This window comes from Panulirus ornatus, chromosome 62 (assembly GCF_036320965.1).
Source record: "Panulirus ornatus isolate Po-2019 chromosome 62, ASM3632096v1, whole genome shotgun sequence".
NCBI classification, from domain to species: domain Eukaryota; kingdom Metazoa; phylum Arthropoda; class Malacostraca; order Decapoda; family Palinuridae; genus Panulirus; species Panulirus ornatus.
The window spans coordinates 4,076,182-4,088,854 of record NC_092285.1 but is presented as its reverse complement, the minus strand read 5'-3'; the positions used below and the strand labels follow the sequence as shown (position 1 = coordinate 4,088,854).

Here is a 12,673-nt window from a genome sequence, read left to right as displayed (position 1 = left end):
AGATAGAGTTGTGCGGAGGAGGGTGGATATGCTGGAAATGAGATGTTTGAGGACAACATGTGTGAAGTGGTTTGATCGAGTAAGTAATGAAAGGGTAAGAGAGATTTGTGGTAATAAAAAGAGTGTGGTTGAGAGAGCAGAAGAGGGTGTTTTGAAATGGTTTGGTCACATGGAGAGAATGAGAGGAAAGATTGACCAAGAGGATATATGTGTCAGAGGTGGAGGGAACGAGAAGTGGAAGACCAAATTGGACGTGGAAGGATGGAGTGAAAAAGATTTTGAGCGATTGGGGCCTGAACATGCAAGAGGGTGAAAGGCGTGCAAGGAATAGAGTGAATTGGAACGATGTGGTACACCGGGGTCGACGTGCTGTCAAGGGATTGAACCAGGGCATGTGAAGCGTTTGGGGTAAAGCATGGAAAGTTTTGTTGGGCCTGGATGTGGAAAGGGAGCTGTGGTTTCGATGCATTATGCCTGACAGCTAGAGACTGATTGTGAACGATTGTGGCCTTTGTTGTCTTTTCCTAGTGCTACCTCGCGCACATTTGGAGGGAGGGGGTTGTCATTTCATGTGTGGTGGGGTGGCGACAGGAATGAATAAGGGCAGACAGTATGAATTATGTACATATGTACATGTTAGTGTGTGTATTTATATGTATACGTTGAGATGAATAGGTATGTATATGTGTGTGTGTGGACTTGTATGTATATACATGTGTATGTGGGTGGGTTGGGCTATTCTTTCGTCTGTTTCCTTGCGCTACCTCACTAACGCAGGAGACAGTGACAAAGTATATTAAAAATAGAAATCTATATGTGTGTGTGTGTGTATGTATGAGTGGATGGGCTATTCTTCATCTGTGGTTTAGCACTACCTTGCTGACATGGGAAACAGCAATTAAGGATGATAAAATATGATGAATAGATATATGTATATTAAGAAAGGGGTTCAGTGTGTTGTTGATTGGCAGGCAAGAATATTCATTGTATATATGGATTTTGATGAATTGCCTGAGGATTAGTGGAATGCATGCATATTGCCATTGTATGAAGGCAAAGGGGATAAAGGTGAGTGTTCAAACTACAGAGGCATAGGTTTGCTGAGTATTCCTGGGACTTTGTATGGGAGGGTATTGATTGAGGTGATGAAGGCATGTGCAGAGCATCAGATTGAGGAGGAGCAGTGTGGTTTCAGAAGTGGCAAAGGTTGTGTGGATCAGCTGTCTGCTCTGAAGACTTTGTGAGAGAAATACTTAGAAAAACAGATGGATTTGTATGTAGCACTTATGGATCTGGAGAAGGCATATTCTAAAGAGTTGGTAAAGATGCATTGTGGAAGGTCTTAAAGAATATAGGGTGTGGGAGGTAAGCTGCTAGAAGCAGTGAAAAATTTTTATCAAGGGTGTAAGGCATGTGTATGAGTAGGAAGAGAGGAGAGTGATGGTTCCTAATGAAGGTCAGTCTGCAGGAGGGGTGTGTGGTGTCTCCTTGGTTGTTTAATTTGTTTATGGATGGGATGGTTAGGGAGGTAGATGTAAGAGTTTTGGAGAGAGGGGCAAGTATGAAGTCTGTTTTGGATGAGAGAGGGCCGGGGAAGAGTCAGATGTGTGCCAGTGATACAGCACTGGTGGCTGATTCAAGTGAAAAACTGCAGAAATTGGTGACTGAGTTTGGAAAAGTGTGTGAAAGGAGAAATTTGACTTGTGAATTAGAGCAAGGTTATTTGGTTTAGCAGGGATGAGAAACAAGTTAGTTGGGATGTAAGTTTAAATGGAGAAAAGATGGAGGAAGTGAAGTGCTTCAGAAATCTTGGAGTGGACTTAGCAGTGAATGGAACCATGGAAACAGAAGTGAGTCACAGGGTGGGGGAGGGGTTGAAGGTTCTGGGAGTGATGAAGAATGTGTGGAAGGAGAGAAAATTATCTTGTATAGCAAAAATGGGTATGTTTGAAGAAATAGCAGTTCTGACAATATTACATGGTTGTGAGGCATGGGCTATTGATAGTGTTGTATGGAGGAGTGTGGATCTGTTGGAAATTAGATGTTTGAGGACAGTATGTGGTGTGAAGTGGTTTGATCGAGTAAGTAATGTAAGGGTAAGAGAGATGTGTGGAAATAAAAAGAGTATGGTAGAGAGAGCAAAAGAGGGTGTGTTGAAATGGTTTGGACATATGGAGAGAATGAGTGAGGAAAGGGTGATAAAGAGAATGTATGTCAGAGACGTAGGAAACAAGAAGTAGGAGACCACCTTGGAAGGATGGATTGAAAAAGGTTTTGAGCAATTAGGGCCTGAACATACAGGAGGGTGAGAGTTATGTAAGGAATAGAGTGAATTGGAAAGATGTGGTATACCAGGGTCAACGTGCTGTCAGTGGCATGTGAAGTGTTGGGGGTAAATCATGGAAAGGTCTGTGGGGCCTGGATTTGGATAGACAGCTAGAGACTGAGTGTGAACAAATGTGGCCTTTTTGTCTGTTTTCCTGGTGCTACCTAGCTGAGGCAGATGGTAGTGATGCTGTTTCCTGTGGGGCAGGGTAGCGCCGGGAATGGATGAAGACAAGCTAGTATGAATATGTACATGTGTATATCTGTATATGTCTGTGTTTGTGTATGTATATTATTTTATTTCAGGGAGTGAGTGGTGGGATGAAGAAGTAAGATTGTTAGTGAAAGAGAAGAGAGAGGTGTTTGGATGATATTTGTAGGGAAGTAATGCAAATGACTCAGAGATATATAAAAGAAACCAGGAAGAGGTCAAGAGAAAGGTGCAAGAGTTGAAAAAGAGGGCAAATGAGAGTTGGGATGAGAGAGAGTAAAAAGATGTTTTGGAAGGAGGTAAATAACATATGTAAGATGAGAACAAATGGGAACATGGGTGAAGGGGGCAAGTGGGGAGGTGATAACAGATAGTGATGGAGTGAGGAGATGGGAATGTATTTGATGATAGAGTGGCAGAAATAGGGTGTTTTGGTCAGGGTGTTGTACAAAGTGAGAGGGTCAGGGAGAATGATTTAGTGAAGAGAGATGAGATAGTGAAAGATTTGCGGAAGATGAAATCCGGAAAAGCAGTGGGTTTGGAAGGTATTACAGCGGAAATTATTGAAAAAAGGGGGGGGTGACTGTGTTGTTGATTGGTTGGTAAGGATATTCAGTGTATGAATGGACCATGATGAAGTGCCTGAGGATTGGTGGAATGCATGCACAGTGCCATTGTACAAAGGCAAAGAGGATAAAGGTGAGTGATCAAACTACGGAGGCATAAGTTCGTTGAGCATCCCTGGGAATTTATATGGGAGGGCAGTGATTGAGAAGGTGAATGCATGTACAGAGCATCAGATTGGGGAAGAGCAGTGTGGTTCCAGAAGTGATAGAGGATGTGTAGATCAGGTGTTTGCTTTGAAGAATGTATGTGAGAAATACTTAGAAAAACAAATGGATTTGTATGTAGCATTTATGGATATATAGAAGGCATATGATAGGGTTGATAGAGATGCTTTGCATAAGGTGTAAGAATATATGGTGTGGGAGGTAGGCTGCGAGATGTAGTGAAATGTTTTTACCAAGTAAGGCATGTGTACGAGTAGGAAGAGAGGAAAGTGATTGGTTCCCAGTGAATATTGGTCTGCAGCAGAGGTGTGTGATGGCCCCATAGTTGTTTAATTTGTTTATGGATGGGGTTGTTAGGGAGGTAAATGCAAGAGTTTTGGAGAGAGAGGCAAATATGCAGTGTGTTGTGGATGAGGGCCTTGAGTCATTTGTTGTTTGATGATGATACTGCTCTGCTGGCTGATTCAGTTGAGAAACTGGATATTTGTGCCACAGGTGTAGGGAACAAGGTGAAGCAGGAGACCAAATTAGCTGTGGAAGGATGGAGAAAAAGATTTTCAGCGATCAGGGCCTGAACACACAGGAGGGTGAAAGGCGTGCAGGGAATAGAGTGAATTGGAACGATGTGGTATACTGGGGTCAATGTGCTGTCAGTGGACTGAACCAGGGCATGTGAAGAGTCTGGGGTAAGCCATAGTAAGTTCTGTGGAGCCTGGATGTGGAAAGGGAGCTGTGGTTTCGGTGCATGACACATGACAACTAGAGATTGAGTGTGAGTGAATGGTGCTACCTTGCTGTAGAGTGGGGGGGTTCCTGTGTGGCGGGGTAGTGATGGTAATGGATGAAATCAGCAAGTATGAATATGTACATTTGTATATATGTATGTGTCTTTGTATGTATACTTTGATATGTATATGTTTGTATATGTGCATTTATGGGCGTTTATGTTTTTATATGTGTATATGAGTGGTTAGGCCATTCTTCATCTGTTTCCTTGTGCTACCTCCTTGACATGGGAAACAGTGGTTAAGTGAAATAGATAAATGATATATTTATGATAAATGATATATATTTGGAAATAGCTGGACGATGACAGCTTTAGTGACCTAGCTGTTGATAATACTAAAGCTCAAGCAATGACAAAATGAAGCAGAAAACCTGCATGGTGTAAGATTTAAAATCTTTAAGCCTAGACAAATGGCTCAATTGTTGTGGATGAACAAGACTGACAGTCATGCAGATGTGTCTGGTAGCAAAGAATGACAGTATTGTGAAATGAGTGGTATATATAGTGAGTGCTTTGCATTGGTCTTAGCATATTAAAAAATTTGTAATTACTCTGTTTTGCAGTGAGTAGTCCATGCTTGCCTGTCCTCATGGCTTGTCTTGATATTAGGTACATTATCTCTCTCTCTCTCTCTCTCTCTCTCTCTCTCTCTCTCTCTCTCTCTCTCTCTCTCTCTCTCTCTCTCTCTCTCTCTCTCTCTCTCTCTCTCTCTCTCTCTCTCTCTCTCTCTCTCTCTCTCTCTCTCTCTCTCTCTCTCTCTCTCTCTCTCTCTCTCTCTCTCTCTCTCTCTCTCTCTCTCTCTCTCTCTCTCTCTCTCTCTCTCTCTCTCTCTCTCTCTCTCTCTCTCTCTCTCTCTCTCTCTCTCTCTCTCTCTCTCTCTCTCTCTCTCTCTCTCTCTCTCTCTCTCTCTCTCTCTCTCTCTCTCTCTCTCTCTCTCTCTCTCTCTCTCTCTCTCTCTCTCTCTCTCTCTCTCTCTCTCTCTCTCTCTCTCTCTCTCTCTCTCTCTCTCTCTCTCTCTCTCTCTCTCTCTCTCTCTCTCTCTCTCTCTCTCTCTCTCTCTCTCTCTCTCTCTCTCTCTCTCTCTCTCTCTCTCTCTCTCTCTCTCTCTCTCTCTCTCTCTCTCTCTCTCTCTCTCTCTCTCTCTCTCTCTCTCTCTCTCTCTCTCTCTCTCTCTCTCTCTCTCTCTCTCTCATGGTTAGCCAACTTTTGGTGTGAATACTAAGACCCTGGTTGTTTCATTTGTTCTTGAGGTCCATGATATGTTGGGCCAGTGGGGACACATGTTGGGAGTGGTGAATTTATTGTTGGTGTGCTCCAGATTATTAGGCCAGGCTTCTGTTGGTTTGATTGGATAGACTGAGTTGGGTATGCCCTTCAAGCTTTTTCAGTGACTCCTAAAATTAAGCACTTTGTTTCCATATTGATTTTTTCATATTCCTATGAAATCTTCTTCTTCCTCTTCTTCTTCTTCTTCTTCCTCTTCTTCTTCTTCTTCTTCTTCTTCTTCTTCTTCTTCTTCTTCTTGTCCATTTCTCCTTTCCATAGTAGTAAGCCATGCAAGAAGCAAGGGGCTCTCTTTTGGTAATTTGGAAAATTACTTGTATGTTAGGTATCTGACAAAGCTGTTTGTGGTGTAGTGCTAGCTATGTTTAGAAAAAAATCCATGGAGGATAAACTACTTTCATTTTATTGAAGACTTCATTAGAGATAGAGAAAGGATGTATTGTGCCTGAATAGAAAAGTGAAATATATCTTGTACACTATGATTCATGCATGTTGTTTTTTTAGGGACTTTTTCCCCCTGGACAAGGAGCAACTATTGGAGTGGACTTCATGATCAAAACTGTGGAGATTGAGGGTGAAAAGATAAAGGTAAGTCGAAATATAGGTAGGATATTCAAAATCTATAATCCTGGGGATTTTACTGATTTTAGAAATACATGTGCCATGGATTTTGAACTGAACATCTTGACCTATTATAAGTGTTTTATATACCTTGTGCAGGTTTGATTTTTTTTTATATATGCAAATATATACTATATGAAACATTGAATCATTATTCACTGAAATTCTTTTTTGAAATTCATGTTCCAAGTTGGTGGTAATCTTGAATGTGCTTAGCCATGGATTTGGGGAGTTTACTGTTTTTGAAAATACATGTTTTTTTTAATATTTTACAGTCTAACATATTTGTCTTTGTATCAAGTTTGACATTACTCAGCATGTAATGTGTTCCAAACATTCACAGAATGTAAAATGAAACCTAAATGATTAATTATACTTGATTGTCCTAAGACCATTAGATTACTCAACATGTAGAAAGAACTAGTAGCCCTGTAAGTAGTGTCAAGAATGGAATACTTGAGACCTGTTGTAATGCTGAAGTTTTTGCATTGTAATCCAGATAATCTTGTTTTCACTGAGTTTTTAAACCATCAGTGCCATAAAGCATGTTAATCAAAAGTGGATCCAAATTACAGCCACTCACTTGACAATGACTAGTATATGGAGTCCATGATCACATTCTGTGTTCCTGGAAGATGCACCTATAATCAGAATAACATTACTGAAATCAGTATAAGTGTTTCCACTTATAGTATTTTGAATTGGGGACAGCAGATTGGAGGCATATTTTGTGAACAAACAAGCCTGAAAACTTGTATAGATTTTAGAATGATAATGATAATACCACACTAGTAAAACAAATGTAAATAGAAGGCTTCTTAATAACACATAACAGTAAAACAAATGTGATTAAAAGGCTTCTTCGATGAATTTTCTCCAAAATCTTCCTTCACATCCTGAAATATAGTAGTCTTTGTGTGCTTCATGATAAAGGGCATACTCACAGGCACCCATTGTTGATACTAATCCAGTAGTGAAATAGCTTTTCCATATTAGTTGCTAATCTGCTTCTGTTTCTAGTCATATTAGTAGGCAGAGTAGCTGCAGTATTTGAAAGGTCTTTACTCTTTAAAAATTTGATGTGGTTGTTACCATTGTAGCTTGAATTGAGTATGCTTCAACAATGTTGGCATCACATTTGCCAGCTTCTGAACATTTGATTCTGTCTGATTACGCTTCTAAAGTTTTTTTTCAAATGATTTCAGAGGCACTGCTTTTTGTTTCATCTGCCATTGTAAATACATTAATGTGCAGCATCAGCTCTTCATAATAGAAATGACCTAATTTCAAAATAGTGGCTGAAAATGAGTAGGTGAAGCAGCTGCCATTTTTTAAAATACTTTAATCTCAACAGAACATCAATCAGGGATTGTTTATAATTGTGTAATGACATAATTGCTAGACATTTTTATCATATTCAAAATGATGTTAATCAAGGACTTCCTGTACATCAGTTATACAAAATTTGGAATCGACAGCATTTCCTGGCAACATTTTAGAAAACCCCCTTTGATATTGTTGTACATACTCATCCACTCAAGAAACTAAGTACTCATGATCTTCACCTCAGTGTATTGCCAAAGTCGGTACTCTTAAGCACATGCAGAATCTCCAGCCTAAAGATAAGATTGCTTAGTGTATGTGGTTTGATGGTTTTCATAATTCTGACATTTTAGCCCTTTGTAATGATGATAAACAAGAATGTTAGAATGGCAGCATTTGTTGATGATAGAGAACAAAATCAGAATGAATGTTCACCATACTAATTGCTCTTAAGCATGCAAAAACAACAAATACAAACAGTTTGGTTGTCTTTTATTCTCTGTCCATACTACTTACCCTGAATGTAATGGGACCAGAATGTAACATGCTTATATCTGAGGCAGGATGGAGATGTGTGCATAAATCACAAAGCTATTCAGATCAAACTGTTGTGAACTGATCTCTCACATATCATTGGGTTGTCAGTTAGAAGTCTAATAATGTAATCAGGGAGGAACTGACAGATCAATCCAAAGCAAATAGATTTATGCAAATTGACGTGAGCAGATAACTTTTCCATCATAACGAAATTTGTAAGACAGACATTTATTTAGAAAGTTATGAAGATCATTGGACAGCATGATGTCACAGCTAGATTAATGCTTGGCTGTGGATGCTGTTGGCACATATTTTATGTTAATTCTATTGATTATGAAATATGTGGTTAGAAGTATGGACATGCATTAAAGGACTGTCATTGGTTGTGAAATGAATAGAACCTTATGGATTGGTTTAAATTAACCTATCAAGAAATGGCAAATCACCTTATTGTTAATGTAATATACCTGAGTTGCTACATGGAAAGATTTTAAACTTTTGTGATGAACCAACTTTATTTTTTTTGAGATTATCTACCCATTTGTGCTACCATCCACAGGATGAGCTTGGGGTGCACAAGAAACTAGATGCTGATAATGGCAAAATTTAATCATTCTCCAATTGGCTGAAAATTTTGATGACATGTACAATGATTGGTTGCATTCCTCTGAATGTGAATGACTCATATGGTGTGTATATAGTGATATTCATATATTGGAATAAGTTTATTGACTTTTCTTAAAGTCTTGTCATCATTGCCCCTGACTTACATATGCAGTGCTTTCGTGTCTGTATTGAATATGGATCTGTGCATTCTGATAGTTGGATTTCTGTCTGATTAATTTGCATTTTCAGATTTTGTTGTAATGAAGATCTTTTTTTCCAGCTTCAGATTTGGGATACTGCTGGACAGGAGAGATTTCGTTCCATAACACAGTCATATTATCGTTCAGCTCATGCTCTAATTTTAGTGTATGACATATCATCACAGCCCACGTTTGACTGTTTACCAGACTGGCTGCGAGAAATTGAACAGTATGCTAGCTGCAAGGTTCTTCGAGTACTTGTTGGTATGTGTAAAGCATGCTTTAAATGTAATAAAACGTATATAGTTTAGTGTAGTAAAACTTACATAGCTTAGTATTTTCATTTACAACTTACAGACAGTAATTTTTTTCATAGCTGATGATTCCACAGCTATATTTCTTATTCTTTTCTGTGTGTTCCCATTAAACTTATAAACATCTTTCCTTTGCATACAGTATGTACTTTTTTATGATACTATAACTGCTGACATTTATTCTGCTTATAGACTCTAGAGTGTCACTTAGGTGCTTTGATTTGTGAGGACGTGTATAGTTATATCCTTCTCTGTCACTCATAGAGTGTAGCTACTATCAGAATTAGTATGTTAGTGAAGAGGAAAGGTGTGAACATTGTAACTACCACTGCAGTTTATGATCAATAGCTTTATTAATTACATTGAATTTATACAGATTAACTAAGATTAATTATTTCAACACCTGGCTTAGTTTTCAAGCCAGTCTGAATTTATGCATCCATGCCAAACAGTCATTTGATTTTGCTTGATATATTTGACTTCTTTTGAGTGCTGATATTTTGATAAACTTTGTGATATTGCTCATTGCATTAATGCTAAGCACTGATTTGAAAATGGAGCTAAATTGCTGTGATATATGCGCTATTTCATAAATTTGAAACTTCTTACTTGAAACTAGATAGGTGGAGAGAATAAGAGGAGGGGTTGTCAGAAAGGATTTATGTGTCAGAAGTGATAGGGAAAAGAAATTGGGGACTAAACTGGAGATGGAAGTGGAGTGAAAAAGATTTTGAGTGAATGGTGCCTAAACGTGTATGAGGGTGATAAGTGTGCATAGGATAGAATGGATTAGAATGGTGTGCTATTCAGGGGTTGACTCAGTGCAATTGGACTGAACCAGAACATGTGAAGTGGCCAGGATGGATCATTGAAAGGTCTTTGGAGCCTGGTGAATAGGGAGCTGTGGTGTTGCTGCATTTTTTATGACAGCTAGAGAATGAATGTGATCGATTGTAGCCTTTCTTCTGTCATTGGTACTACCTCGCTAATGCGGTAAATAGGAATAACATATGGAAAAAGTTCTTTAATCATACTAGTGATCCACAGACTTTATGTTTTGGTGGATGTTTAATTGAATTGGAATTAACATCTCTTACTATGGTAATACCCATCATAGATTTTGTGTTTTTTAAGTACCATATTTTCACAGCATTTAAATGTAGCATCTCCTGTAATGTGACATAAAGTGAAAAAGGACCTCCTGTCAAATTTAAGCACCCCTTGATTTTTCCCACTGTAGACTATATTAATTCTTTGGATCAAACTGTCATAACATTTTCATTCACACCACCCAAATACTTAAAGCATCATTATACAGGTACACCACCGATTTTCCGGCACACTTGGTTCCAAAGCCTTGCCAGATTATCCATTTTGCTGGACCTACCATGGTCACTTAATGATAATTCAACACACCCCTAACCCACTAATTATACATCTCCCATGTGTATATAGTATACCATGGACTGCTGGAAATTTAGATTAAACAAATATTAAATGTTTGAGCACCCTAAGTTGGGAAATCTGGCCTTAGATTGTTTGAATCCTGTGGGATCTTCTTCGTCTTCCGTTGTTAGTGTTTTCCTAGGTATGCATCGCCAGAATAATGCAGTTTTGTCTGCATTACACTCCTGCTCAGGACTGAGGTGCTTGTCAGCTACAGGTTTTGCAGATTTGTCCACATATTTGGTAGCTCCTTCATGGTTTGCAGACCACTTTTCTCCGCACACTTTATTCATGGAAATTTCATGACGCATCTTGAATCTTTGAAGCCATCCTTCACTATAGGCATGCTCATGTTGTTATTTAAGCTCTTTATGGAACAACTTAGCCTGGTCCATTATCATGCTACCTGACAAGTCCACTCCATCACTCCGATGTTGTCGAAACCATTCCATCATCACTTGATTGTGCTCAGTACTCTTACCATCTTTCATAGTTTTTCTAAATCATCTTTTGCTTCTTGGAATCGCTGTCTGCATAGAATTTCAATATTTTCTCCCTTTGCTTTTTTATATCATAAACAGTTGAGTCAATACTGTAGATATCTTACAGCTTACACACCGAAACACCACGGTCCATTTTTTTCAACAGTTCTAATTTATCTTGGATCAATATGGACTGGTGTTTACATTTGATGCCATGACTGACACTCTCATATGTCTTAGAAGCCATAGCTAGGGAAAATTTAAGCAAAATAAGCTAAGAATCTCACAGAATTGCGGTATCACCACCAACATGTGCAGTGTAAAGAATTTAGGTAAGCTTGCCGTACACACAACGCCATCTGTGGCCACCCAGTAAACTAGTCTAGTGGCCGTGGTAATTTCAAGTTCCCTTATGTAATTTTGTCCAGACTAAAGAAGGTGCCAAACCATTAGTGGCCGGAAATTTGATGGTGTACCTGTACATGATGAGGGACCAGTCCTTTGACCGCCTTATCTGAAAAACTTATTAAAAGTTCTTTAATAGTATCATTCCATATGTTTTGCTGTCATCTCTGTTTACATTTAACCATTATATTATATATTATCCTCACCAACATATTATGTTCATTGCATCACATTTTGTCATACTGTCAACTAAATATTTTATTTCTTGCATCACCATGTGTCCTCACATGGTATTTTGCTCTATCTGTTCTCCTAATTCTAATTGTACTACACAAGCAGTAAGTTAGTTATTTATGCTCCTAGTATTTTTTTACATCTATGGACCTTTATAAAGTAAAGATTCACTTCCATGCACAAGACACTGACTAAACATTGTGCAAAATTGCATAGAATATATTTAGATTCTCCCCATTTACTGGAGCTTTCAGTGTATTTCAATTTTTTTTCCTTTGCATGAATTTAACCTGAGACTATGCTTTCCCACTTCCATCTTTATGTTACTTCTAAATACTAAAACTTGTTAAGAGTTTAGATTCTTTCATCCATAAAACTGATATGACTGTGCAGCCGCCCATCTCCATAAAAGACTCTTCATATCCTCATCATAAGCACATTAGAGTAATGTGCCATTCTGGCAGTTTACTCCTTTGTTTTGGTTCAGAAATAGTGGTACATATATTCACATATTGGTGATCTTGTTATGCCCATATTTTTCCTTAGTATTCTAATTATATTATTCATACAATTAGTATAGTCAGCAGAGGTATGGACTTAAGGGACCACCAAAACTTTATATTATTTTGCCTTCCTTTTTCTATTGTCTTGCAGTATGGCCTTTCATTAGGGATACATATACAGGAGATGGAATGAGTATTTTGAAGGTTTGTTGAATGTGTCTGATGACAGAGTGGCAGATATAGGGTGTTTTGGTCGAGGTGGTGTGCAAAGTGAGAGGGTTGGGGAAAATGATTTGATAAACAGAGAAGAGGTAGTAAAAGCTTTGCGGAAGATGAAAGCCGGCAAGGCAGCAGGTTTGGATGGTATTGCAGTGGAATTTATTAAGAAAGGGGGTGGCTGTATTGTTGACTGGTTGGTAAGGTTATTTAATGTATGTATGACTCATGGTGAGGTGCCTGAGGATTGGCGGAATGCGTGCATAGTGCCATTGTACAAAGGCAAAGGGGATAAGAGTGAGTGCTCAAATTACAGAGGTATAAGTTTGTTGAGTATTCCTGGTAAATTATATGGGAGGGTATTGATTGAGAGGGTGAAGGCATGTAC

The 12,673-nt window shown here is 38.7% G+C and overlaps 1 protein-coding gene across 3 annotated transcripts in view; it reads left to right on the top strand.

Annotated features, from left to right (window-relative positions):
- Nucleotides 1-12,673, top strand: part of Rab30 (RAS oncogene family member Rab30) — a 97,431-nt gene that overhangs the window by 25,443 nt on the left and 59,315 nt on the right. For all 3 annotated transcript variants that reach the window (XM_071656264.1, XM_071656262.1, XM_071656263.1), the window contains exons 3-4: nt 5,903-5,986; nt 8,766-8,949. In XM_071656264.1, coding sequence (XP_071512365.1) covers nt 5,903-5,986; nt 8,766-8,949 — 268 coding nt within the window. The remainder of the gene's footprint in view (nt 1-5,902; nt 5,987-8,765; nt 8,950-12,673) is intronic.